General features: G+C 38.5%; 1 protein-coding gene across 1 annotated transcript in view; it reads right to left on the bottom strand.

Moving 5' to 3' along the window:
- The window catches only part of LOC134749660 (cell adhesion molecule Dscam2), a 97,213-nt gene that overhangs the window by 25,071 nt on the left and 44,369 nt on the right, over positions 1 to 27,773 (bottom strand). Inside the window, exons 10-17 of the mRNA XM_063684676.1 lie at positions 23,675 to 23,937; positions 9,944 to 10,105; positions 6,806 to 7,105; positions 6,560 to 6,679; positions 6,060 to 6,233; positions 1,496 to 1,646; positions 723 to 873; positions 9 to 138 (exon numbers count right to left, since the gene is read on the bottom strand). Of these exons, the coding sequence (XP_063540746.1) occupies positions 9 to 138; positions 723 to 873; positions 1,496 to 1,646; positions 6,060 to 6,233; positions 6,560 to 6,679; positions 6,806 to 7,105; positions 9,944 to 10,105; positions 23,675 to 23,937 (1,451 nt within the window). The remainder of the gene's footprint in view (positions 1 to 8; positions 139 to 722; positions 874 to 1,495; positions 1,647 to 6,059; positions 6,234 to 6,559; positions 6,680 to 6,805; positions 7,106 to 9,943; positions 10,106 to 23,674; positions 23,938 to 27,773) is intronic.

Raw genomic sequence — 27,773 nt, 5'->3', positions numbered from 1 at the left:
AATTTTACCTGGTGCTTCCTTATATTGTACTATGTAGTTTATTATAGGACTGTTTCCTGCGTATGGTTGGGTCCAAGATATTTGAATCGATCGGGACTGCTGGTCTATTATTCTTATATTTTTTGGCATTTCAGGCACCTGAAATGATAAAAAAACTTAATAGCTAACTAATGACGGCCAATAATATATTACCATGTTTTTACGGTAGAACTTTTTTTATATATTTGTAAATGATTTCCACCTCACAACTTTGGGTAGTCTAGTAGTAGTCCTTTGTGCGAGCGGTGAGAAAAATTGGTCTCATGCATGTCTCATGTAATGGTTTTTTCATAGAGGTTTTTTTTTAAATATATAGTCTGCTTCATTTTTTCATTAGAGCTTTTTTAGTAATATGTTGAGTACCACATTGTAATTCAAAGTATTTCATTGCAGTATTCATCATATATTTGTATATAATGATTAGTAAAATATGCAATCTACAAACTTGTTTACTCTATACATGCATACAAAAAAACACAAAGGTGATATATTATTGGCCGGTACAGTACCTATCTAAAATAAAAAAATGCTTTGTAAAGTAAAGTATACAATACACTATCAGAGTTTCTTGAACATCAACTCAACATACTAATTATAACAACGTTTTAATGTTTGAATGACGTAGAAATAAATGTACTGAACATTTCTAGCTTAAAGAAAAAGATGACATGTATTTTTATTACCTCTTGTATCACAAGATGTATGAGCATCTCATCTTGTCCGTAAGCGTTGGAAGCCCTACACGTGAGCGCCCCTGTGTCTTGCCGGTACGTCTGCAGAATACTAAGCTCGGAAACTAGGCCATCGTCCAGAACTTGCTCGCGGATTGTATATCTGTAAAATAACTACCAATTAAAACTTCAACAAAACAATAAGGCGGAACTACTAGTACGGTTTTCTGCTTGCTCAAAAACGTAGAAAACGGAGAAGTTTCTAACTTGTTTAAAGTGATTCCGCCTCTTTGCTGGTTCTGTGAGAGTGCTATCGTTCTATTAGGTTACTACTATTTTTTAAAGAAATTGCCAAGTCTTATCAGCAGTCTTAAGAGTGAATGTGTGTGTGGATATGTGCATAGCTAGGTAGGTTTTTAGAGGAGAAAGTGTTCTTTGGTGTAGTAGTAATTTAGGACAGCTTATTTCGCAATGCTTAAATTTATCTTTGGTAACACTAAGTCATCACTATGAGGTTGAAAAAAACTGGTACATAACGCCCCCCTTGCTGTTACTACCTCTGATCTAGGTGGTGAACGATGGTGTTATGGTGAGGGCTCCTCCAGCTGACCTCAAGAGGCACGTACCCAGATGGGGCGCACTGTTAATACGCCACTCCCCCCAGCACCAACTGAATGATAACTACACCTAACCCAGGTATGGCTCCTCCAACTGACTTCCAGCGGTGCGTCGCCAGATGCAGCGCACTGCAGATGTGCTGCTTTCCCTGCCTGGACGGTACTCACCTCTGATCCAGGTGGTGAGCGATGGTGTGATGGTGAGGGCTCCTCCAGCTGACCTCCAGCGGAGCGTCGCCGGACGCAGCGCACTGCAGATGTGCTGCTTCTCCCGCCGTCACTTGAACGGTTTTGCTCTTCATCGGAAAACGGGCTGGAGCTGCAATTCAGAACTCGCAGGCATCTTTATGTATGTAGTGTAATTTCTATTTCTTAACCCTAAATCCTTATTCGTATAAGCATCGTTTTGTTTTAGTTCGTTTACAAGACTTATAACAATTAGGTAAGTAAATAACCTATCTAATTTCAAGCTTCTACTCGATCTTTATATATTTAAAATAAGTACTACTAAGTATCTACCTATCCTATTGTTACTTTTTTGAAAACTTTGGTTAGGCAGTGATTTAATTAACATTCATTTTTAATACCTTTTTGAAAGAAAAGCGTACCCAACCTCATCAACTCGATATTAACTTACTCTTATGTACGTGGCTATATACTTAAAATTGAACAAACATTAGGAATTCTAAATATAGAATAGCCTTACAAAGGAGCCTTGAGTATAAATTAATTGCTGAAATAAAACAATATTAATGGTATCTATAGTTACTTAGTAAAGTCTGACTACAAAATCTTGATTCTCATTGTTCAAATTGCTTTTGATCCGGCCTATTAATACAAAATTTGAAAGTACTCTACCGACTTGTATTGGATGATAGGATTTCCGAAGTCAAGTTTAATTAAAGCAACTTAAAAGTAAGTCATGGCGAGGTGGCTCAAAGGTTAAACTTTTAAAGCTGATAATTCGGAGCTCCAAAGCGATCGAACTGATATTCGACTAACTAAGTACTTAGTAAAATTGATGAATGAAGAATACTAAAATATCCAGACTTATAAAATAAGACTCAACGGTGCTTATTGATCATGCTAGAGTCTGTGCGGAAAGAGAAGAGTCGTGGAATGTATGGGGCCCAATACATTCCACAACTCTTTCCGAACAGACTATAACCGATTTATTATGTCAAGTAAATTACCAAATACAGAGGTTAGTGATCCAGCAAAACATGTGATTCTAACCTAAAGATACAAGTACCTAGAATACCTAGATTGCTTACCTACGTCACGCTCTAAAGGTCGATTAAAAAATTTCAGGATGAAGAGGTATTTCTCTCACATGACTTTGCCCATGATTTTGTTAACGGAACCTGTTGTTTGTTATTCTTAAATAAAATTCTTCAAATAAATATCTTCAACAAACTTTACTATTGCAACGAAAAGTTATAAAATTTCCTTTAAAATAAAGATAATATTATGTCCTCATATTCTTCATTGCCTTTGTACCGCCTGCAGGAGAAATTCTTCATTTAGGCGGAATGTAAGATATTGTCTACGTTGAACTAAAAAGGCTGGAAAGATTTACGGCAAAATGTTTGTGGCGTTCAGTGATATTTATGGGCGAAAACCTATTACATATACTGCTCCTTTTACCGTTCATCTTAACACATAACATAGATCAGCCAATCTAAGTAATGTGTGCTGACAACAATAAGACGATTCGACCTTAAAACATTGTTTTATTTAATTTCCGGAACTTTAATGATCGCTCGGTGAAAATAAAGTAATTCTAAGCGTAAGTGAAACCCGAGACGATAAACATGCCGGTCATCTAAAGACGTATATAATTAAACAAATATAACATAAAATAACTACCTGCATTGCAAGATATTTTCTTTTAAAACATTTTTAATTTTGGTTAAAATCCACATTGTATTTTATAAGTATTTTACTTCCAGCAGGAAAAAGGAACAAAGAATTGTAAAGCCAGCTTCTTTCTCGAGGCCGAGGACTGAAGTATACGTTTTTGCGAGGCTAGTTTTTTAAATCCTTTATAATATTTCCTGTCAAATTCTGTCTTTGTCTGTTACCTGCAATGATTTAAATTTTGGTTAACTTTATCAAATTTGTAGTTGTTTATTTGTGAGAACACATTGCAAAAAGTTACCCTTTTCATATCGCCGATAAACATCGATCATAAAAAGATAAACGAAGGCTTCAGTGCATCGTCTAGTTAAACGGTATGTCGAAGTTTATCTCCGCAAGTAAAGCTCGTGTCAAACCGAAATAAACTGGCGGGAAATACAATTACGGTTGGAAGCGAGGAACTGTTTACAAACCGGGCGTGGACGTGACTGCCCTGGCGCGGCGCTGGCTATCGAACTTCGAGAAATTCTTTTACTGATGTTTACACTGGCAACTTGTTACAATCTACATATATTGAGGGCGGGATTATTCAAACATCAACAATGACCCACAATAATTGGAAAAAAAAGATTGACCTTATCCAAAGATATTATAAATGGAAACTCTTGAAAGAAAATGCCATTTTATTCATTGTTACTGAATGAAAGCAACCGCAGCAGAAAACTACTTAGCAGTTACCGCTGCACCGCGACCGATACTGAGCACAATTGAAATTGTATTACTTTCCGATATTTGCCATTCAACAAAAGCCAATAACGGCGAACACAAACACGTACACGGTGAACTTATTCTAGTGGAAACCGACTGTCTCGTTTTCCAATAAAGAGGAGACGTATTGCGACGTACGGTCATTGAGTTTTCTGCTCAGACGCGCGCGAAGCAGCCGCGTCTTCTCACCTTGCAACCAAACTATTGGTATAATATTACAGCCGTAGGAATAAATATAGTCTTATTCGTTACGGCAACTTATGTTGTACTTATCAGTAATGAAATATATTTTTAAATAGAACGTCTTCGTTTGTTTTTGAAACCGATCACAAAATATATTCATAAAAGCGACGAGCAAACGCCGACGGCTTTGAAGTGACCCGGGTATAATTTTAAAGTAGCGGTGCCACTCAGCGCTCATCAGACGTGGCGGAGTGGCGAGAAAATGGACTTCCTCCGATATTACATAAGTACAATAGAATGCTGCCAATTCAGCAATTTGAGCGAGTTATCGGGCGCGGCGGAATTCTATAGAATTAAATAAAGTTCGCCCGGGGTGGAGCGGTTAGATATAATATTATAGGAAAAGTTGCCGACCTTCCGTGATTCGAATGATAATTGAAAGACCGGGCTACTAAACGTGACATAACTTCTAAACAACCTTAACACAAAGATTCTGTTATTTTTTAAACAAAGCTACTGCTTTTTTATGCGCTCGCAACTGAAATTGTCGGTGAAAGCATTACACAATATTTTTTGTGCAAAGACAAATGAATACTAAGACGCACTTGATACCGAATATATTTTTAAGATATTATGTTTAATTCTTTTGTACAGTAAAGTTGTTTATTACTAGGTAATTCAGACATTCTATTGTCTTTATTTTAGCTAAAAATATGAAAACACAAATAATGCAGTCGAGTGTAAAGCTACCGATAAAAATAGTGGCCTCTATATCCGTGCTACCAAGACGTTACGTAGCTCTCACTACACTACACTACATATAGTTGAGTTCCATTGTTTTTAATAGGAAGGATATATCCACGGCGTGCAACTAGCAATAATGACGCGAAAGAATTTTCATTTGAGTACGGTCGCTGGTCCCGACCAAACTCATCCCAGCGATGGCAGCCATCAAGACATTCCACAACTTTTCGCAGACGGTTCGACAAAAAGATGCCGAGTTTTAACGCTATATCTACAGATCGTGAAAAGTAATTTTCCCTTCCCCTCAAGTTTAACTCGTGTTTCATTACTTAAAGTAGTCGCGAGTTTTTGGGAATTTCGCAGTAACCAAGCCTATTTTATAGTCTTCGCGGCGCGGTTTAGCTAAAATTTATTTCTCCTTTTTTAGACCAAACAGTTTTAAGTGGTACATTCTGTAAAAACCGAGGTAGCTACTATGGAGTTAAATGTGTCGATTTGAGAAAGATAGTGTCATAAAAACGTGTAGGTAGGTATTTATTTCATGAAACTATAGGTAGAACTGTTCATGGAAGAAAAACCAGTCAGTCGAAACAAATGCAAAACTACACGGATTAGATTTTTTATGAATACCTACTCTATATAAATTATGCATAAATTTTGTTTGTAAGCATGTACCCTTTGTGTAAATAAATTAAAAAATATATATATATAGGTACCAACTCTATACTCATACTTATGAAACTGGCAGTTATACGTACATAAATTAAATTAAATCATTACTTATATTATTTTTCGTAGCATCAAACCCATTCAACTCTAGTAAGTTGCATTAGTTTCAGATAGGTAGTTTTTAGGGTTCCGTACCCAAAGGGTAAAAACGGGACCCTATTACTAAGACTCCGCTGTCCGTCTGTCCGTCCGTCTGTCCGTCTGTCTGTCTGTCACCAGGCTGTATCTCATGAACCGTGATAGCTAGACAGTTGAAATTTTCACAGATGATGTATTTCTGTTGCCGCTATAACAACAAATACTAAAAACAGCATAATATAAATATTTTAATGGGGCTCCCATACAACAAACGTGATTTTTTTGCTGTTGTTTTTCGTAATGGTACGGAACCCTTCGTGCGCGAGTCCGACTCGCACTTGGCCGGTTTTTTTAGTCTAGTAATACTCACCATTAACTTTTAGAAATATGAGCTTGCTCAATCCCGCGCCAATGTCATTCCTAGCCTCGCACAAGTAGTGTCCCTCGCTGTCCTTGGCCACTCGCTCGAACACCAGTGACCCGTTCTCCAGCATCCTAGAGGTGCCCTCGAACATGAAGTCCTTGTATTCACCAGGAGTATTCCCTAAAGGGAATTGTTGTCAATATAGTAATGCATAATAATTGTAAATTTTGTTATGTTTTGCAACAAACGAAACCATAGATAACAATGTTGTTTGCAAAACTTTGAAGTGGAACGGTGCATTAAAATAGCCAATTAGAATTGGTCGTTTGAACATTCTTGGTGCACATGAGACACATACTCGCGCGCGTAGCATTTCCTGCTACATACTTAGGTACGATATCGACATGCATAGGCTACGAGTGCTACGACGTTGTAGCATTTTGGTCTGAAGCTGTATAATATTGTATATCGAAAAGTCGAACAAAAAAAAATTGTCATAAGCTTACCAACAGCTTTCTTCCAGGTAATGATTGGTTTCGGGTACCCTTCAGCTTGGCATTGAAGAGTCACATCTTGCCCGGCAGCTACTGCCACGTCGTTGGGCTCCAGTCTCCACCGTGGAGGCACTAAAATATGAGGTAAGGTTAAAATAAAACATCTCTATGTAAAATACTGGTAACTATTCCATATATTAAAAAACAACTAGTGCTATATATATATATATATGTATATATATATATACTCAGACTTACCATTGACAGTGAGCGGAACTGTAAACCGTTCAGAACCAGCTACATTCGACGCTATACAAGTGTAGTTTCCACTGTGCAGCGAAGTAATGTGTTCGATGACCAAAGACGCGCTGTACTCGTCCATTCTTCTCGTGATAATCCCACTAGGAGCATACGGGGATGATGTCACGGGCTGTCCATTCTTCTCCCAGCGAAAGGCAATTGGCAAATCCCCCTCCAAGATCTGGCAAGAAATCGCTGCTCTCATGCCTTCCCTCAGCAAGTTCGTTAGAGGCTGAATAGGCAAGATCTTCGGTTGAACTGTGAATATACAGAATGTGTTTGACATATATTTTTTGAAAATTCTATATTATAAAGCGAAATATCGTGGGAATTTTCCAAGTCAGCGGCTTTAATCAAATTTTAATTAGTGAACCTATTTAGGTTTAGGCGGTTTCGGCGAGCGCGGGTCGTCCAATTATTAACCACGTGACAACGTCATAAGTGCTTGTGGTTTCCACTCCTAAAGCGATGGCATTCAGCGCATAAGTATTTCTTGTTGACGCCGTCCTCTGAAATGCAATATATTTGGCTGTCGCGCCGGAACTCCGCCACTCTAAATGCATCAGGGGAAACGTTTGCCGAGCGAGTTTGTCCACGGGAATCGGGCGTGAAAATATAATTAGGAATTTGAGTTTTACCTTTTTTACTCAAACTTCTCCTACCACATAATTCGCTGCGTTGCGCTTCAATCCCCAAGGACCGGTTTATCAAAAGTTTCGCTATTTGTGCGGGTGAGTTTGGTAGTTTGTTTTTATCCAACCTTATGATATATTATGTAATGGTTTTGTAACAAATGTGTGCTACGTTGGGTATGATAAATTTCACTTCCAATGAATTACTATAGGTACTTTAATTGAATATATTTGATTTCATAAATCACCAACCAACCCACCACCAAATACGTATTTATGTAGGAGAATGATAAATTACCGTCCTGCATTTTTTCTTTCGTATCGGATCGGTATCGAAAAGTCATGTCAGAATTTAAATTGAAGCTCGAAATTCCCTAACCTTAAAAATACAAACTGCGTTTACATTTTGGATAGAAATTCATGTTTACTGTTAATTATCGTATCGTAACCTCTGTTCACAGGCATGTAGCTTGCTCAGTCTGGTGTGCTCGTGGTCCCTATTTTTATTTTTTTATTGCCCTATTAACCGGGAAAAGCTGCGAGTTTGCCCGTAGATGCCGCGGGAATGGTAAACGCGCTAACTTTAATGAATTACGGATGAGTAACTCCGCCCCTTTTGAATTTGTGATTTTATAGCGCTCTAAAGCTTACTGACAGAAAATGAGAAAGTTTATACCCCAAATTCTGATTACGTTTCTCTTTAGAATGTAAATAATTCAAGATAAAACTGCCCTCAATTCCCATTACAACGGGTGTGATTATACTAATGAGGGATGTAAATGAATTTATAAAATGGCTCTGTATATCGCGTTCACACGCGTCGAATGTGTAAGCTGTCAATGGCCGCTCCCCTGAAGTGACAGCCTTCATGCATTTAGGACATTCTTGAACCGCAAAGAGAAATTTCTGTAAATATTGTTTAATAAATTCCTAGTTAAGTACTCCAGCTCTTCACTGCAAATTAGCTTCTCAACAACTTCTGGATAAGTGTGAATAATAATAATAATAATAATAAGCCTGACATTGTGATAATAGATCGATCGCAGCGCCGGGCCGTGCTCGTCGACATCACCATCCCCCATGATGAGAATCTCGTGAAAGCCGAGAAGGACAAGTCCAGTAAGTACCTAGACTTGGCTCACGAGATAACCGCCATGTGGGATGTTGATTCGACGATCATTGTCCCGATAGTCGTTTCAGCGAACGGTCTCATAGCGAAGAGTCTCGACCAACACCTTGAGAGACTCTCGCTAGGTGGTTGGATCAAGGGTCAGATGCAGAAGGCGGTGATCTTGGACACGGCGCGGATAGTCCGCCGGTTCCTCTCTCTGCGGCCCTGACCACCGGCAGCTTGGGCCCTGCCCCGCTGCTGGCGGCACCCTAGGTTAGGTTTTTTATAATTTGTTTATATGTATTTTGTATTGTTTTGTAAGTGTTTTTATATTTTACTTTTATATGCATATTATAAAAAACCTAACGTAAGAAAAATAATAAATAAAGAGAATAATAATAATAATACCCTATTAATTTCTAATGCGTCGTGGAAATTAAACTAGGATTTGTATGTGAACCACGCGTGTGTTGCGCATCTGTTGTTTCTGCCGTTTTGTTTGGTTTGAAACAAGATTAATCTGAGTACATTGTTGAACTAACAGACTTAGAATTTGTGCCTGCTACGGCATGTCGCATTGCACTATTAATTTGCCTGGCATGTGTGCGACTTAAGTATTTGAATCCATTTGGTATAATGAATAAATAGATAATATGGATCACTTGCTTGTTTAAACGTAAGCATAAAGTGCATCAAAGGTTAATTAAAGAAAAAATATCACGCCAGATTATTAAAAGTGGGTCAAGTGTACGTGTGACGACGTAAATGTAACTACAAAGCCTTTATTGAATACATAATTGTGTGTGCATAAATTCTTAACTTCAACCCTTCTATGCGTACGTGTCGGGGTTTTTGCCTTGTTGGCTGACTGACTTAGAATAGTGCATATTCTAAGTCAGTCAGCCAACCTAGAGTAGGTACTTTGTAACGATGTTATTTGTCATTGAGTAAGTAGTTGTGTGAACTGACTTACAATCTGCACCTGGACTTCCCGACGAGTGTACCCGGTGCTACCCGGTATGTGTAGTTGGGTACGTACCCGCGTATTTGTCTCGCTACGTTTGCCTCAAGATAAAGGTGCGGTAGATAACTGACAGAATGTACACTTACCGTCTTCTCCCGGTAACGGTTGTATTTGTTCATGAGTAGTTGTGTGAACTGACCACTTCAACTCGACTTCTCGGCGTGCTGCGTGATTTTATCTGTATGCCGCCTGAAATGTGTACGTGCAGGTGTACGCCTCGCTGCGTTTGCTCCAGTATAAGGGCGCCTTAGAAAACCGACCTAGAATGTGCACTGTACTATCTGTAACTTTAAATATTCGTCCTTGAATATCTAGTTGTGTGAACTGACCTAGAATCTGCACTTCAACCTCCCGGCGAGCTGCATGGCGTTGTCTGTTCGCTGCCTGGCATGTGTATGTGCCGGCGTCATCGCCCCGTTGCGTCTGCTCGACGATGAGCGTCCCGTTAGGAAAAACTCGCTGACGACGGTTCAGTGGCAGCGTTTGACCATCTATAAAAAATAGTACTTCAAAGTTTGGTGGCCACTTGTTCTAACTAAACAGAACAGCATTTTTTTATTGAAACCGATAGAATGGAGTTAGTTTTGTATTTTTAATGACAGGTTAAAAGCTTCTGCGCGCCGTCAACTTAAAGCATTGGCAATAAATGTACCTACCACATTGAAAAACATTCTCTCATCGGTGCAATTATCGTCCATCAAAAAATGTTGAGTTATTATTATGTTTCAAATTTCACTATAATAATCATCGGATTATCTACGCAGTAATTAAGCCGCTAGGAATTAGACCGCCAGGAAAAGGGTCAAAAGAAGATTTTTTTAAATATTCCTACATAGTTACCTGGACTAATTCCTACGTATGACCTTAAATGCCACTAAATATATATCCTCGTAACTGCAGGCGACAATTTTATTCCAGCATAATTTATAATGCCGGAACCTGGTGGCTAAAATAAAATTCTAATTGTAAGCTATGTGGACCGCAAGCGGAACTCGGTCGAGAGCCGAGCAGCCAAACGACATCCAACAAATTTCAGCCAGTTACCCGCCGAAAGTTTACCCGGGACGCTCTAGCCTATTTCCACATTAAACTACTTCCACACATTATGTGGCCCACTACTTACCTATGAAATATACGTGCTGACTAAAAAGTAAGGAGACAACTAAATCAGTAGATTTGAAAACTTAAATCTAAGTGAAGTCGCTTCGACTAGACTCTCTTGTATAATTTGAGCATCGTTTTAAGATTTATTTAAAAATATTGACAATTAAGGCTTAGGATAAAACAGTTTTTATAAAGCACGGATAATTGAATTTATCGCAGAAATTCACTTAGTCTTCCATCGAGCCTCGTTATCATTCAGAAAACAGTCTTCGCTACGCTATGAGAATAATACCCGAACTAGATGTCTCGTACTGATGTTACTTATCTATAGAAAGAAAACTTTTTCTGCTTTAATCTAGATCGTTGTGTGAATCGAATATAAAGGTAATCTTTTGATTCGCACGGGTACCCAACCTTTTATATCAATACAGGTATCAGAAACCTTCGGTCAGCTTAATGAGAGTGTTCTATGAAAAAGATAAGGCGGAGTTCTTGACAAGGGTCGCTACGAAAAAGGAGAATTACTAAGGAGTGACCGAAGAGCCTTAATTTAATCTTGCACAGTAATTCTGTTAAACGCGAGGGAATTTTCACGGTCTTATAAATTTTTGTCGGAGTTTACTTCATTATGCTCTAAGGTCGCTTGTGCGGAAGAAAGCCCATCAATCGGAAGTCCTCAATTTGATATTTTTTATTATTATTCCGGAACAGGCTCCTCCTGTCGCTATTGAACAACGTTCCTGATGTTCGATAACGTTATTGAGTAGCAGTCCATAAAGTTACGACCTTTTGCCGTTAATAAATGGTTTCAATAAAGTTACAATTTACTTCATAACGCAAACGTATGGCACGATGATTAAATTGTATAAATGTGACAGTATTTGCAACCAAAATAATGAATATATTTTTCAAACTCGATGGGTACGCTGAGAGATGTCATTAGAGTTCCGTACCCAAAGGGTAAAAACGGGACCCTATTACTAAGACTCCGCTGTCCGTCTGTCTGTCACGAGGTTGTATTTCATGAACCGTGATAGCTAGACAGTTGAAATTTTCACAGATGATGAAACTTTTGCCGCTATAACAACAAATACTAAAAAGTACGGAACCCTCGGTGCGCGAGTCCGCCTCGCACTTGGCCTGTTTTTTTATTTACAGTTTTGCGAGATTTGACGTTTTTAGGTTATTTATTGCGTTTTATATATATATATTGCGATGACAGAGCTGTCAGGCTATCATTCTACCTATAAAATTAGTGAAATACTATACTCGGGGCACCGGTTTTTACTGACGCTTCAAAGGTAGATCATACAAAATGTGTGGGAGCAGCGGTGTGGATTCCTCGGTACAATATTGCCCTCCCATTTAAATGTCCTCCTCAAGCATCCATTTTCACAGGCGAGGCAGTTGCTATTCTTGAGGCTATCAAATATGCAGAGACCCACAATATTAAAAACACTCTCTGATAGTAGGTTGCCTGCAGGCTATTGTAGGCAACCAATTCAAATTAAAAGCAAAATTTCCATTGATTCTCGAAATCAAAGCTGTGCTACGTAGGTGTGAATCAAGGGGCCTACATATTGTTCTCGGGTGGGTTCCAAGCCACTGTGGTATTAACGGCAATGACATGGCTGATATGTAGGCAAAACGAGCGATTGACATTGGATCAATAAAGCAGGAAATTTATAGGTACAGTACTGACCTGTTGAATTGTGCGCTATCCAATATGTTGAATACATGGCAGAAGCAATGGGATACCTCTAGATTACAGACAGGTAAACATTATGGCTGTGTACAACCTCGAATTACTCGAAAACCGTGGTTCTATCGTTTTCGTACTTCTCCGAAATGGGTAATATCGACCATTTGTCGTTTACGCTTAGGCAAAGTATGTACTCCTTTATTTCTGGCTATGATTGGTGTCCGTGCGAACTCATTGTGTGAATGCGGGTTAGATGAGGGTAACTTGGACCACATCTTCTTTGCTTGTTCAGGGTGTAGCTATTCACTGTACGATGTATTACCCGAAAATGTTCCACGACCTATATGCTTTAGCTCACTACTTTGTCACATGGATACTAGGCTAACTTCTATACTCATTAAATATTTACAAACGAACAACATTAAACTCTAAATAGCGTCTTATCTTTTATAATCTAATGCGTCTAATTATTTATGTTTTATTCGATACTTCATATATCATTTATATATCATTTTCTTCTCTTCCACTTCCTTCATGTTGGCACTATTAACGTTCTGTCACCCACTTCCCGCTTTTCAGCTAATTTTTGTATTCGTCATGTATTTGTCTGTGATGTTCATAACAATTATTTGTTAATAGGTTTTCCCAACCACATACACCCTCCTAAGAATACCGAACATTCTCCTCACGCGTGAAATTAAAAAAACCGACATTGGCAAATTCACCCTGTGCATAATTGCGGGGAGTAAAAGCCAGATAAGAGAAAAAAAAACGGGGCACGAACAGTAAACTAAAGTGATGTTTATTTTTAAAGTTTATTACGTTAAAAGGCTCGTTGTTTGACATGATATCGCACCTCTTGACAGTAATAGACGGCTTTCAATGACCAAATGCATAAATATAATTTAATAAACTTCAATAATAAACATCATTTAGTATTCGTGCCCCGAGTTAGCACACGTATGCTAATGAACCAAAATCCTGATAATTCAATAATCCTTGACCTACTTTCTTCAACCTAGTTTTGAAAGCGGCAAATGAATTCCCAAACCACACAAAACCAGCTATAAGTATCCCTCTCCGAACAAAACAAATGGGCGAAACATTCACACTTCGTCTATCACGTCCATGGATCGTCTATAACGTTATTCGGTGACGTTACGTAAAAAGGAGCTCCAGTTTCCTCTAGTTTCCTTAACGACCTGTTGCTACGATACCTCTCAAAGGAGAAATGGACTAAGAACCTAAGGAACTTATATTATGTAAGTGCTTCTTTCTTGTGAACTGCGGTGCGAAGTCGCGACCCCCGCGGGAGCTTAATTCGTTACTCTTTCGCTTGCCCATTTTCTTAAACATATTGCTAAGTAGGTATGTTGCGGGTCGGTAAAGATTTAAGAAAGGATAATGCGGTCAAACTCGAGTGGCACTACGGCTCCAAGGGTTTGGATATACTATGAGTGGTATAGAAAAATGGCTAGATTAATCATACCACTTAGACTTCTGCCTTGAGTGAGTCTTAGGTATTGGATAAAATAATTTAAATAAAACTGGATACTTACGTATGTATTTAAGTTATATGAGTACCTACCCACAACACAAGCCTTCTTGAGTTTACTGTGGAGCTTAGTCAATTTGTGTAAAAATATCCTATAATATTTCTTTATTATTACATCAATAACAAGGTTACTTGAAACCACCTCATAATTAAAGTGAAATAACTACTCTATCAACTACCCACAATAAAGATGATGACTGATGACACATGTTGAAATTTACAACAAAAAATAATATATGAAAATGATAAAAAAATACAGGACTCAACAGTTTCGAAATTTTTATTTCAAAAAGGTATTAAAAACTAAAAAGTAATGGTACTAGTACTATTCGATTCCTTACATTTTAAACCCGAAAAAAGATTGTATAGCTGCTATATATGTACATAAACGGAATATTTCACCGACAAATTCGCAATTTTCTTGTTTTCCATACTAAGATGGGTTTCGCGAGTGAGGTACGACTGTCGGACTTTGACTAACATTTCTGACTTGTATTGCTTTACTCTTTAATGCAATGGGTCCCATATAGACATTTGATCCTAAAAACAAACCTGATCGACTGATACTATTAATAAAAATTTGTCATCAAGCCTATTACAAATCCATACCCATCCTTCAGAAACCAGGGGATGTTTAAAATTGCTTGCTTGTAAGTTGTGACTGCGTTTATCTATTAAGCCATTTTTATTGATGATCTCTCTTTCTGGTTGCAATTTCTGTACCACTATCTTCGTCTTCAGCCTCCTTTGTATTACTAGTATACGGTGTATTAACTGGTGACCTGTCAGTTTGTTAAACCCTTCCTTCTACGGGGAATCTTTTTTCGTTACGTAGATATTTGTTTTTAAAATCACTTGCTGATTTCCGTAAGTAAATGTGGCATATCAACGAATGCGTCGTTGACGATACCAGTCAATATACTATTTGTTTGTATTTGTGTGTGTTGTATGTGTAGTTATTGGAGCTATAATTTTATTTTATTAGTATTGTTATTATTTTCATTTTTATTTTGACGATCATGATAGAAATTCTTATATTTTTGACATCAATGCAAACTTATTATGTAATTGTCTTTCATGAAATAAATCATCTGATCTAATCAAATCTAATTTAATCTATAAAGTCGTAAGCAGAATTGAAATGTCTGACAGTTGTTTCTAATGCCGACTCTATCTAAAATTCACTAATGAGCTGAAAGGAAAAAATCTTTACGTTTAAACTTCCCTAAATTAAACGACATTTTGTATGAATAAAACATTAGGTTTGAGAACACTGGCTTGTCATTATTCCGCTCATGCAATATGAAGGAGGTTAGAATTATTTTATACGCAAAATCGTTTCACAGAATATGGCGAGAGTTAATTAAAGCTTTCATAGAACGCTATAGGATCATGTTATAAGACGTAGACCTCAGAAAAAATACTCGGGATTTATTCACGTTTGTAAAATGACGACGTCGTTTGTAAAATGATGACGCCGTTTGTAAAATGATGACGCCGTTTGTAAAATGATGACGCCGTTTGTAAAATGACGACGTCGTTTGTAAAATGATGACGCCGTTTGTAAAATGCCGAAGGCAAATTATAAAAAGTCCGCATTTTGTAAAATACCTTATGACAATTTATAACAGCGTCGTTTGTAATTTGCCACGGCATTTTTATCGAATTACTTCTTCAATTTACTACGCGTGGCGCTGCACATCGAAACTATGAAAAATGCTGGGGTGCCCATCAAATCTAGAGTTCGTCGGACTGTTTCTTTTCAAAAAACATTTCCTTCACAACTTAACTAGACGGGGCTCCTATTTCTGGGCGGTTTGCCCTTCGGGCATCGGAAGCTACCTAACGAACCTAACCTACCTACCCATTGATTTAGTGTGATGTCCGTGAAAACATTACACTTTGGGGAAAAAAGCGTAAGGAAAAGGTAGGTTAGGTAGGGTAGGTTGGTTCGTTAGGTAGCTTCAGATGCCCGAAGGGCAAACCGCTCAGAAATAGGAGTTTAGTTGTGTTAGTTGTGAAGGAAATGTTTTTGAAAAAGAAACAGTGCGGTGCGACCATGGTAAAAATAAATTACCCGTAGACCAACTGGCGAACACTGTTTAGAACAGTGGGACAACGGGCAAAAAAAATACCCGTGGACCCACTGTTAGTCAAAGCAGTGGGGCCACGGTTAAAATGTGCGTGAGGATGGTGGTGTGGTAAAAGTGTAAGTTAATATAAATTTATAAAACAGCAAGTGCAATAAAGTTTAAATCATTAATTATATAAAAATTGCAAATTATTTGCGGGTCCACTAAGAAGTGAGCATGATAATAAAAGCATGATAATCCGCTATACGTGCTGATTGGGGTCTTAATAACCTTTTCTATCGCGACCAATTCAAAGCCAATAACTTCTATCTCGTAGATAAAATAGTCGCTGTCGATGTTCATATTTGTGAGAGAAGAATTATTTTAATTAATTTGATAAAAAGTCCTGACAATTGCTGATAGATAGCTAAGACATAATAGCTAGGGCATGCAATAAATATAAGTACGAACAAACGCTAAAGGGGCCCACTGACTATCAGTCCGATGGACGATATCGGCCTGTCAGAACAAAAATTTGACAGTTCCGAACAACTGACAGGCCGATATCGTCCGGCGGACTGATAGTCAGTGGGCCCCTTAACAAGCAAGTAAATTGAGATACTCCTAAAGCTATTCCAATAGTAACCATGAATTAACTTTATATAACTAAATATAATAAATATTTTCGAATAAATATTACTTAAAAGTACCTAACGATAACAATGGCCGATGTGGTCATGTCCGGGAGAGCGGAAAAGTTTTAGTGATAATGTTAATGGAAGCAATCGTGAGGATTTATTTTGCCTAAAACTAGCTCTGCCAATTGTTTGCGGGTAACTAAGACTTTAGCACCGAATGCAATCAGGCAATCACAATCAGTATGATAATTCGAGGCCGAACGCTAAAGAGCGTGCAGATTGGGGTGCCTAATAAATAGCCTTTCGAATTGTGTTAGACAAACTATATAGGTAGATACGAATATAAACTTTCATTTCGTAGATTAGCGCTGTACTGCAGTGACTAGGTACATTTAGAAATTGTGAAACAGTGTTTACGTAAATAAGACAGTTTCACGAGTAAATTGGTTTTTAAAATCACGTAAATAGAGCAACAAATATTTTATAAATTTTTGACGACGCAAAATTAATTACTTGGTTAAATCAACTGTTACCGTTCACCAACATTTCATGTTTGGTTTCCGAGAACCTTTGTTTACTATGAACGTAAATTGAATCTGCTCTCTCATTTCTAAGATTCAAAATTATTGTCGTTGACAAGAACATACCTCTGGTGATGCCTCTTACACCGGCCGCACCAATATCTCTCGGGAAAACGTCATCGAGAGCCGGAACAAACTTGTGTCTGAAATTGAGACTTCCCTAAAAGAAATCTCTGAATGGGGTCGACTAAACTTAGTCCGTTTTAACCCTGCCAAGACACAGGTTTGCGCGTTTACCGCAAAAAAGTTAGAGTTTGTCGTATCACCTCGTTTTGAGAGCACTCCCCTGACTGCCGCAGCCAGTATCGGAATCCTCGGCGTCGACATTTCGAGTGAAGTCCAGTTCCGCGGCCATTTAGAGGGTAAGGCCAAATTAGCCTCAAAAAAGCTCGGTGTGCTCAACAGATCGAGACAGTATTTCACGCCGGCCCACCGCCTACAGCTGTATAAAGCGCAGGTTCGCCCACACATGGAATACTGTTCTCATCTATGGGCAGGGGCACCCCAATACCAGCTTCTCCCTCTGGACCGCATCCAGCGAAGAGCGACTCGAATTGTCGACTGCCAGCGTACTTCGGAACGGCTTGACTCCTTGGCGCTGCGTAGAGATGTGGCCTCGCTCTGCATTTTCTATCGCGCGTATAACGGGGAGTGCTCCGAGGAATTGTTCGGATTAATCCCTGCAGCTTCTTTTCGCCATCGCCCTACGCGAAAACATTACCATCCTCACCACTTAGATGGTTGGCAGTCCTCAACTCAGCTAAACTGTGGAATGAACTGTCGCCTGCGGTATTTCCGGACCGATATGACCTTCAAACCTTCAAGAAAAGAGCGTATTCCCATCTTAAAGGCCGGCAACGCACTTACAACCCCTCTGGTGGTGCGGGTGTCCATGGGCGGCGGTAATCGCTTTCCATCAGGTGATCCGTCTGCTCGTTTGCCCCCTATTTCATAAAAAAAAAAAAAAAAAAAACACATCTTCTGTACATTATCTAAACTATAGGTTTGCCACTCAACATTGTTGTTGGTTGGTTGGTTGTTGGAATTTACGGATTGATTAAAGGCTTGTCTGTATACGTCTGATTTGTATTACGTTAACTTAGTATAACTTCAAAACTATTTAAATATATTAACTTCTACAAGAAAACAACCGAGAAATTGCTTTACCATCCGCCTGAGTTAAGTAGACCTATACTTATTTGTTCGTCTTGTTGTGTATTGCTTTTGAATAAATACCTATTTACTTGGACCAATTTAAAATCGCGTAACTCCAGTTCCCTGTAATACTGTATTAAGAGCCGTTTTAACATTGTATCCTTAGCGTTAACAAATTCGGCCGTCGAAATTGATTTCGTGTTCACTCCAAAATCGACTTAATCTATATGTCAGCAGCCTGTCCCGCCTAGGCACTAAACTCTGTGTGTTGAGTTGATATTGCAGTCGCTTTTCGAGCTAGAACGAGTCGTAGGTTTAGGTGAACCAATACAAGTGGGATCTGTTTGCTATAGAAAGATTAGAAAGACTGCAACACCTTGCAGCCGAAACTTTACAATACAACTCTTCTGACAGATCTGACTGGTCCTTTCCATAAGGATGGCGTTGCTTCATCTATCAGATCGGTTAGGAACTTTGGCAGTGGCATTGACTTAATCGGTTTGCCACTGCTTCGACCAGTAATTAATTATATAAGTGAGAAGGACAACATAATTTGAGACATCATAGATGTGTAGATACTGTTATTCTTATGGCTATGGCGCGTTCGTGAGGATTTCTTTAAACAGTTTCACTGATTTATCTTAAATCATGTCAGAACTTTTACTCTTACAATAAAATTGTTACAAATCTCGAGGTCACGTTACGTTGGTTTGCCTTACAACTCGTCTGGCACGAACTCACGTAACCCTTGTAAGTGCTTGTGTGCTTCTGCAGCTATAAGCCGTATATCGCCGAACCAATTACGCCAGCGTTTGTACTTGCTGAAAGCAGGTTTTAACTGCGATATTTTTATCTCTACGTATGACCTCTTTTCGAGACATGTCAACGAGTACCCTACTTGAATATGTTAATATTAAAAGTACAATAACAGTTGCTTATCACAAAGTTTGTAGGTATAACAAATTCGAGTATTATCATCAAACCTTAGAATATGCCAGGTAACCTATTTTATTTCAAGAATATTTTAAATAAATAAATCTCTACTCTACCATTAAGACAACATAATTTTTGGAATTTTTCTTCTAAACAAAAGAAAGTCCAATTATTTTAGGCAGTTGTAATATCATTATGTTCATAATTTAGCTATGCCAATGGTACAACGAAGATACCCCCTTATTATATCATTATTAACCAACAAAGGAAAATTTATTACGAGAAGGCAGGTTATGTTGCCCCGGTTAATATTGGGCAGGTAAGTCTCAACAGGAAAATCATCCTATTAAATTCTGCCTCGACTTACATTAACGTTCACGTCGGATAGGTAGTGCTGATGTACTTAAATAAACTAAGGACCATAATGCGCTGTGTAAGGATTCAGAGAAGACTGGGATTCTTGCCAAAACCCAGTAAATATCGCCCGGAAATTTGCCAATCGGTTCGAAATACGACTCAACATAGCTCAACATCGTCTGATGGTTTTATACTGCAGACGCTTAAGAAGTCTTATTTATCTCCCAATGGTCCTATTATTCTTAATACATCAATATCGTTTTTATCGGAATCTTTAATCTATCTATACATATAATAAAGCGGAAGAGGGTCGAAAGTCTGTACATGGAAGATATTCGAAAAAAAATTGCCTGGGGATACTTAGAATCGATAACAGAACACATTCCAACAGTTTTTAGAATTTTTGTCTGTTTATCTGTTTGTCTGTTTATCTGTTTATCTGTTTGTCTGTTTATTTGACCGCGCTACAAATGAAAACGGCTGAACGGATTTTGATGCAAACTTTACTAATCTGTCGAAAAAATCCACGGCCAGGTTTTAGGCTATAAAAATTTGAGAAATTTTACCCCTAAGGGGGTTAAAAAGGGGATGAAAGTTTGTATGGGGTTCAAGATTTATTTTAAGCTAGCAATTTGAAACTTCGTAAGAAGATATATTATTGAAATACAAGAAAACTAATTTCAGCGTTTTTGAAAATTCATCCCCTAAGGAGGTGAAATAGAGGTTGAAAGTTTGTATGGAGATCAATTTTTTTTTGAGTGCGTTACTTGAAACTTTGTATAATGAGCATATTATTATAATACAGGAAAAGTGATTTTAGCGTTTTCAAGAATTCGTCCCCTAACAGGGTTAAAAGGGGGTTGAAAGTTTGAATCCATTACAAATGCTTTGAAACTTCTTAGAAAGGTATGATAGACGATTACAAAAAAACTAATTTTGACGTTTTTGGAAATTTAACCCCTCAGGGGGTTGAAAAGGGGATGAAAGTTTGTCTTGGGGTGCAAATTTTATTTTAAGCTAGGAACTTAAAACTTTGCAAAACGTTATTACATTAAAAAGCAAGAAAATTACTTTCAGCGTTTTTAAAAATTCATCCCCCATGGTGGTGAAAAAGCGGTTAAAAACTTTATCTTGATAACTATATCATTTCAGCTACTAGGCCAAGTTAGGTATCGATTTTGTATAAATCGGGTATGCCGAATTCATTTATGATATCAAAATGATACCATTCCCGAGTGAAAACACAAAAAATATGAAAAAACTTTTTTTAATTTCTCTTTACGCTTAAACCGCTAAACCGATTTAGATAAAATTTGGTATAGAGATAGTTTGAGTCCCGTGGAAGAACATAGGGTAGTTTTTAACCAAAAAAATGGAGACTGCGTTTGCATGGAGAAGCGGCCGTGCCCTTTCCTCTTAATAATGGTCACGAAGGTGGGTACTTTAAAAAAATCATTTTTCAGTAAATGTCAAACGATTTGGGACTTAAACGCGTTACCATGCCTTGCCGAAAAAAATCGAATCTTTCGCAAAAGTCTCGCAATGCATTGCGGCCACAAGGGGCACGGTCTCAGGAGACTGAGAAAAACCACGGTGAGAGACTCAGTGGCGCTCTAGCCAGGCAGGTCGCTTCGCTTTCGGCTGAAACGGCAAGCCAGCGCGAGTTCGATTGTGATCCCAAATATATCGTACGTAATACATATGTAGGCGCAGATCCTGACGGAGTGTGGCGCCGGAGAAGCCGTGTTCATCCCGCGTATCCTTCTCATTCCGAGCAACTTCCCGTTCCGCTTCAAGCGCCTACAGGTCCCCGTGAGTGTCTGCTTCGCTATGACCATCAACAAGTCGTAGGGGCAGATGCATTTCAAACTCCGAAAAAAAAAAAGGGGGCAGACGCTGCCCGCCGCCGGCGTCATTTGACTGATTTGACTGGAGGACCGATTTGGATGACATGATTTTGATGGGAACACCCAAATATTCCGAAATATGTTTTTCCGATTTTTATAACCACGACTTTCATAATCCCGATTATTTATAAGTCCGAAATATCAAAATTACGATTTTTAAAAACACGATGGAATAAAATCACGATTGTGCTATTTCCGAAAACTTAAAATCCGATTGTCACTTGATAGAAAGCTTAAAGTTCCGATTTTACACTTTTCCGAAAATATTTTTTTTCCGAATTCCTAAATTCTGAAAAATCATTGTCCGATCGGAAATAAAATAATTCGGTATTCAGAAATTCGGTTTTTTACAAGATCGGAAAAATGAAATCCGTGATATTCAAATGAAGACTCACGTTTTAGTAATTATTACGGGTACCTGTCGTGCCGCATCATGTTAAATTCGGCATAAAATATGTTTGGCATAAAAATTCGGCATAAATAAATTAGACAGAACTGCGAACCTGCGAACCCGAACTGTTGCTAGAAGTGGGTTAGGTTAGGTTAGAACTGCGACCCCCAAGAAAACGAACTGTTGCCAGAAAAGTGGAAATTTAAAAATTGGGATATTTAAAATAGGAATCACGTTAATTCGGAATAAGGGCAATTCCGAATTCGTGATTTTGAAAATCGTAAATGTTAAATTCGGTGTTTGCCACCATCGGAATTGTTATAGTCGGAATTATGTAGTTCGGAATTTACAATATTCGGCTTTTTGGGTTTTCGGAAATATAAATCTTCGTGATTTTCATCATTCGTAATTATGACAGTCGGAATTTTGATGGGTCGAGCATTTAAAAATCGGAATGATAAAATTCGACATTCTAAAATTCGAAATAAAAAATTTCGGAATTATGTAGTGTACCCGATTTGCATAGGTACAGTCAAGGACGTTAAACAAAAATGGTACTGTATCGTTCGAAATACACCTATACTACTCTATGCCATTTAAATCACGACAAAAATTTGAATAAGGGCAAAAAAAATATTCATTTTGTAGTGTAATTTTATTTAGTGGTAGCAAAGAGGATATAATATTATAGAACGGTACTGTCATAGTAAATTTTGTAACCACAGTAAATTCACTGCCATCTATCGACACACTTTAAAACTAAAAATGAAGATTTATTAAAATACGATAAAATGTATTTAAATATGGATAAATGATCTTTTTTATTTGCATTCATAATTTTTTTATTTTGACCCATGTTCTTTCACTGATATGCGTTAAAATTGTTAGATAATAACAAACGAAACCGTCAACGCCCTCTATACGAGAGTAGGCAAAAGGTAGTAGCGACATCTGATCGAGAATCAAATTTTCGTGATTTTCGAGGCACGTTTTTTCCTTAGACTGTATCCATCTATTACGGAGTTATATCTATCTTTGGTGGTAGGTACCTAATTGTAAAATATTTTATCTGGACTACAGTCCTCTAGCGTATCCATCTGTCAACTTTACTTTAAGTTCTGTCTCCAGGGGACAGGGAGATAAATTAGGGGTGAATTAGCCGCTTACTGAAACAGACCGAATTCCACGCAGGCGAAGCCGCGGGCACAGCTAGTATCTAATAAGGCTTGAATAATGAATATCGAGTTTGTAGTTCGATTTTTCATTGCAGTAAATAAAAAATAGTCGCTGATAGACATTAGACAGTGTAAGTTAAATCAGAGCGGATGTGTTAGCGTCATACAATTTAATAATTTTAAACAACACCGAAGTATTTAATTAAACACATGTATTCTTGACAATCTTGACCCTAAACAATAAGGTCCCTAAAAGACGTCGTGAGTTATTGTGCCCATATTAGGCTCTAAGAATGCTTATAAAATGTTATAAATTATGTTATGTAGCATATGCTGATAACTACTAAAGTAACCTTCATGCTTTTAAATAAGACTTACTTTTGGTACTTGCTTTTTACCAACGATGATGGGGTGTATGTACACACGCACACATGCATGTGAGATTTTAGACAGGTGACAAATTAAGTGATATAAAGTCGAATCTACTCACCTCTCTCCCATGTAATAGATTCGATAGGATACCCGGCGACGGGACACTTGATGACGAGGTCGCTCCCAGCCACGGCGGTGACTTTCGGCATCTCGCGGATGAACGGCAACCCGTACACGTTGACCCTCGCCGCGTGCACCGCCTTGCCCGCGGAGTTGGTAGCCACACACGCGTATTCGCCGCCATCTTGTTCAGTAACTCGGCTGACGTTAAGATGGCTGACGACGTCGTCCTGTAGCGTTACGTGCTGGCCAACTACAAATCTGGAAATAAGATTATGTGTAAAAGCAATTTTCAGCAGGTTTCACAGTTTTATTAGAAAATATTTTAATACCAATCATCCCATCCAACAAAAAATAATTTCCAAGAAAATACCTAGCTTCAAAAAGCAACATTGTATAAAGTGTGTTAAAGTCAAACAAACATTAGGCGATTACGATTTCATAATTTAAATATTTGTCGGAGCGTGACTCCAGAAGGACACATTGCAGCGTTACATTTCAGTTTTAGACGCCTGTATACAATTGATTAGCAAAGTGTTGCTATGTATTACTTAGTTGATAATGTAATTTATCGAGTTATGTAGAGAGTAACGCCATCTATTGGCATTCTTGTTGAAATAAGATTAGGTACAGGCTTTGGAACGTCAAGTGGTTTAGCTTGCGTGAAGTTAGGTACGAGTTGGCAGTTTTGTTGGTAACTGGTCAAGTAAGTTGGCCTACATTCACTTTGGTGGGAGCGATTTAGGCTCCGCCGCTCCGCGACATTCATTCCAGGATTCTCGATCGGACCGTGCTAGATATCGGACGTTAGCCAACCTCGTGCCTAAACTCACTACGTTCCTGAAGGCTTATACCTGAAGGTTTATTTTGAAAGCTTATAGATTCCAACATTATTTAATCATTTAGCTAAGTGTTTTATCCCGAGTGTTAATTTGATTTCTTATGAGTCATTAGAGGTTTACTATTGTAAAAATTAGAAAATAAGTGTTGTTTTGAAAAGATGTGTCCCGCCGAGTTTGTTGCCGGTCCCATATAGGGTTAAATCTTCTCGGGTCAAGAGGTGTACGGTTGGAACCGGAATAGCTTTGTTTGACGTTCATAATCGCATTGTAATATGCCTACCTACTTGAATAAAGAATTGAACGTTTCGTGATTTTTCTATTTTTTTATTAAATCGATTTCCGTTGCTAGTGTGACGAGTTATTTTATCATTTAGTACGAAAGTATAGTAGGCACTAGGTTGATGAGTCCGTAGTATTATTTCATACACTGGTAGCAGTGGTAGCATACTATTTAGCTGTGTAGGCATACATCGATGTACTGCGCCCACTACCGCCACCGCTATAGGCCACCACACGCACCCCCCAATTATCCCCGTCATCAGAGCGTGGGATAAAAGAGCATCATGTATTGCTTGCACAGCCACGTGGGATCGTGGTGTACTCGTATTTCCGGATTGTATTCGGGGACATACATGCCTAATCTGGACACGTGGTAATGGTAAGCTCACGTGTCTGACCTACATTGAAAGGTGAGTGAAGTTCATTGTTATTTGGTGTGAATTATTGTGAATTATGATTAAGGTAGTCGACCAGAGCCGTCGTAACGTGACCTTATCTCTGATATCACCACGTTTCTTTGTTGTTGATTTGTAATCCGTTAAAATTAGAGCGATCACGTGTTATTTTGTTGTAATATCATTACGTTTAATTACAATCAGGCATCAACTATTACGACATGTTATTATTTCTTCGCTCAATTGTGATTATTGTAAATCTACCCTCTAAATTTGATTTTCATGAAAATAAAATTGTGCCGATAGAAAATAATCCTGCCGATTCGCCAATGCATAAAATTATGATATTCTTATTCTGTAACGTTTTGTAATTAATCAATTGCAACCAATTGTTCCCGTAATGCCGTGATAGACACAAATCGTGTATATTATGAAAACATGAACTACGCGTTTGAAAATTAATGTTACAGTGTAGTGCAGCCTGAGCAGAGACAACTTACAGACGCCATCACGCCTGTAACACATGACTGAAGCAGCCGTGCAGTATCTTCTGTGCTGGAGTATTGGAAATAAAAGGACAGGTTTCGTTCCTATTCTTAATTGGTGAATTTTATTTTGAGTTTAATGGCTAAGCATAACAGTCGACCTTAACTAATTAGCTGTCTCTGTTCGAATTAGTATTCTTTTTAAAGCAGTTTTACTCATTTTGGAATGCGTGTTTGTTAATAAAACACATTCATTGAAGTTTAAATTTTAATCTGACATATAAAGTCCCGTATCCATTAGTAACTTGTCTATTGTTTCCGCTACTAGAGCATTTCACAAACCTTGGAGTTTAACCTGCATACACGATAAACCTGATACCGTGCTAATGATGATTTCAGTAACAGCCAGCTATGAAAAACCACATCGTGCATCTCGCCATCTGCCGCAGCAACGGCAACTGCAAGGCGGAGAGCATCGGCCTTCGTGCTTGGACCTTTGAGGACGTGTGCAAGTGTGCATCATACCTACTGTATTAAGCTGGTGAGCAGTTCCCATTTCGTTGGGTTTATTTTGAGAAGTTTTACTTCTGTTCAGAACTCATGTTCACCTTATGTTAAAGCTAAAGTAAAAAGCGATCTTATGTGATTTTGATCAGTAATGTTCAGTTTGAGTCTGTAATTGGGTCAAAAATATACTGACGCGTAATTGACTTTAAAATACCCGCATTATCGAAATAGAAAAATGCCTGAGCAACAGGTACAGGTTGCCATGAGTTGGATATTAATGACGCTGATAGTACTAGTGATTCTGAGTAACATTATTGTAACGCTTGTTTTTATTATTTCCTTTTTTTTTTGGGATTTACTGTTAACATTTTATTTTGCTTTCGACGGACTGAAAGCTTGTACTTTCGAAGGACTGAGAGTACGCCCGATGGACTGGGCACCACTGTTATTTTGCTTTCGATGGACTGAAGGCAGCCCGATGGACTGGGCACTACTGTTGTTTTGCTTTCGATGGACTGAAGGCAGCCCGATGGACTGGGCACTCACTACTATTTTGCTTTCGATGGACTGAAAGCAGCCCGATGGACTGGGCTCCACTATTTTGCTTTCGATGGACTGAAGGCAGCCCGATGGACTGGGCACTACTGTTTTGCTTTCGATGGACTGAAGGCAGCCCGATGGACTGGGCACTACTATTTTGCTTTCGATGGACTGAAGGCAGCCCGATGGACTGGGCACTACTATTTTGCTTTCGATGGACTGAAGGCAGCCCGATGGACTGGGCACTACTATTTTGCTTTCGATGGACTGAAGGCAGCCCGATGGACTGGGCACTACTATTTTGCTTTCGATGGGCTGAAGGCACGCCCGATGGACTGGGCACTCACTACTGAAGGCATGCTCGATGGACTGGGCATTGTCTAATAATGCATCAGAAGTTCCGGAGCATGTAAGAGGTGCAAGTGGTCTGCTTTTTATGTGCAGTATACTCTTTGCGAGGAGTAGCACTTACGCGGCTGAGATGGTTAACTTATGATGAGTTGTTAGATTCCAGCAAGCCGATGGACTGGCGCATCACATGTAGAGTCACATGTAGGAGTCACATGTAGTCACATGTAGAGTCATATGTAGTCACATGTAGAGTCATATGTAGAGTCATATGTAGGAGTCACATGTAGTCACATGTAGAGTCATATGTAGTCACATGTAGAGTCACATGTAGAGTCACATGTAGAGTCATATGTAGAGTCATATGTAGAGTCATATGTAGAGTCATATGTAGAGTCATATGTAGAGTCATATGTAGAGTCATACGTAGAGTCATATGTAGAGTCATATGTAGTCATATGTAGAGTCATATGTAGAGTCATATGTAGAGTCATATGTAGAGTCATATGAAATGAGACCGAAATTGTGGGTCAGGAATGACCGAGCGATTGAAATACTCTGCTGTGTGTTTTGTTTCAGAATCAAATGCATACACCCACACACGAGGACGTGTGTACCGCAGGATGGCCGTGTCGGAGCGTGACTCCAGAAGGACACATTGCAGCGTTACATTTCAGTTTTAGACGCCTGTATACAATTGA

This window comes from Cydia strobilella, chromosome 18 (assembly GCF_947568885.1).
Source record: "Cydia strobilella chromosome 18, ilCydStro3.1, whole genome shotgun sequence".
NCBI lineage: Eukaryota > Metazoa > Arthropoda > Insecta > Lepidoptera > Tortricidae > Cydia > Cydia strobilella.
The sequence above is the reverse complement of the archived record's forward strand: the minus strand, read 5'-3'. Positions and strand labels throughout refer to the sequence as shown.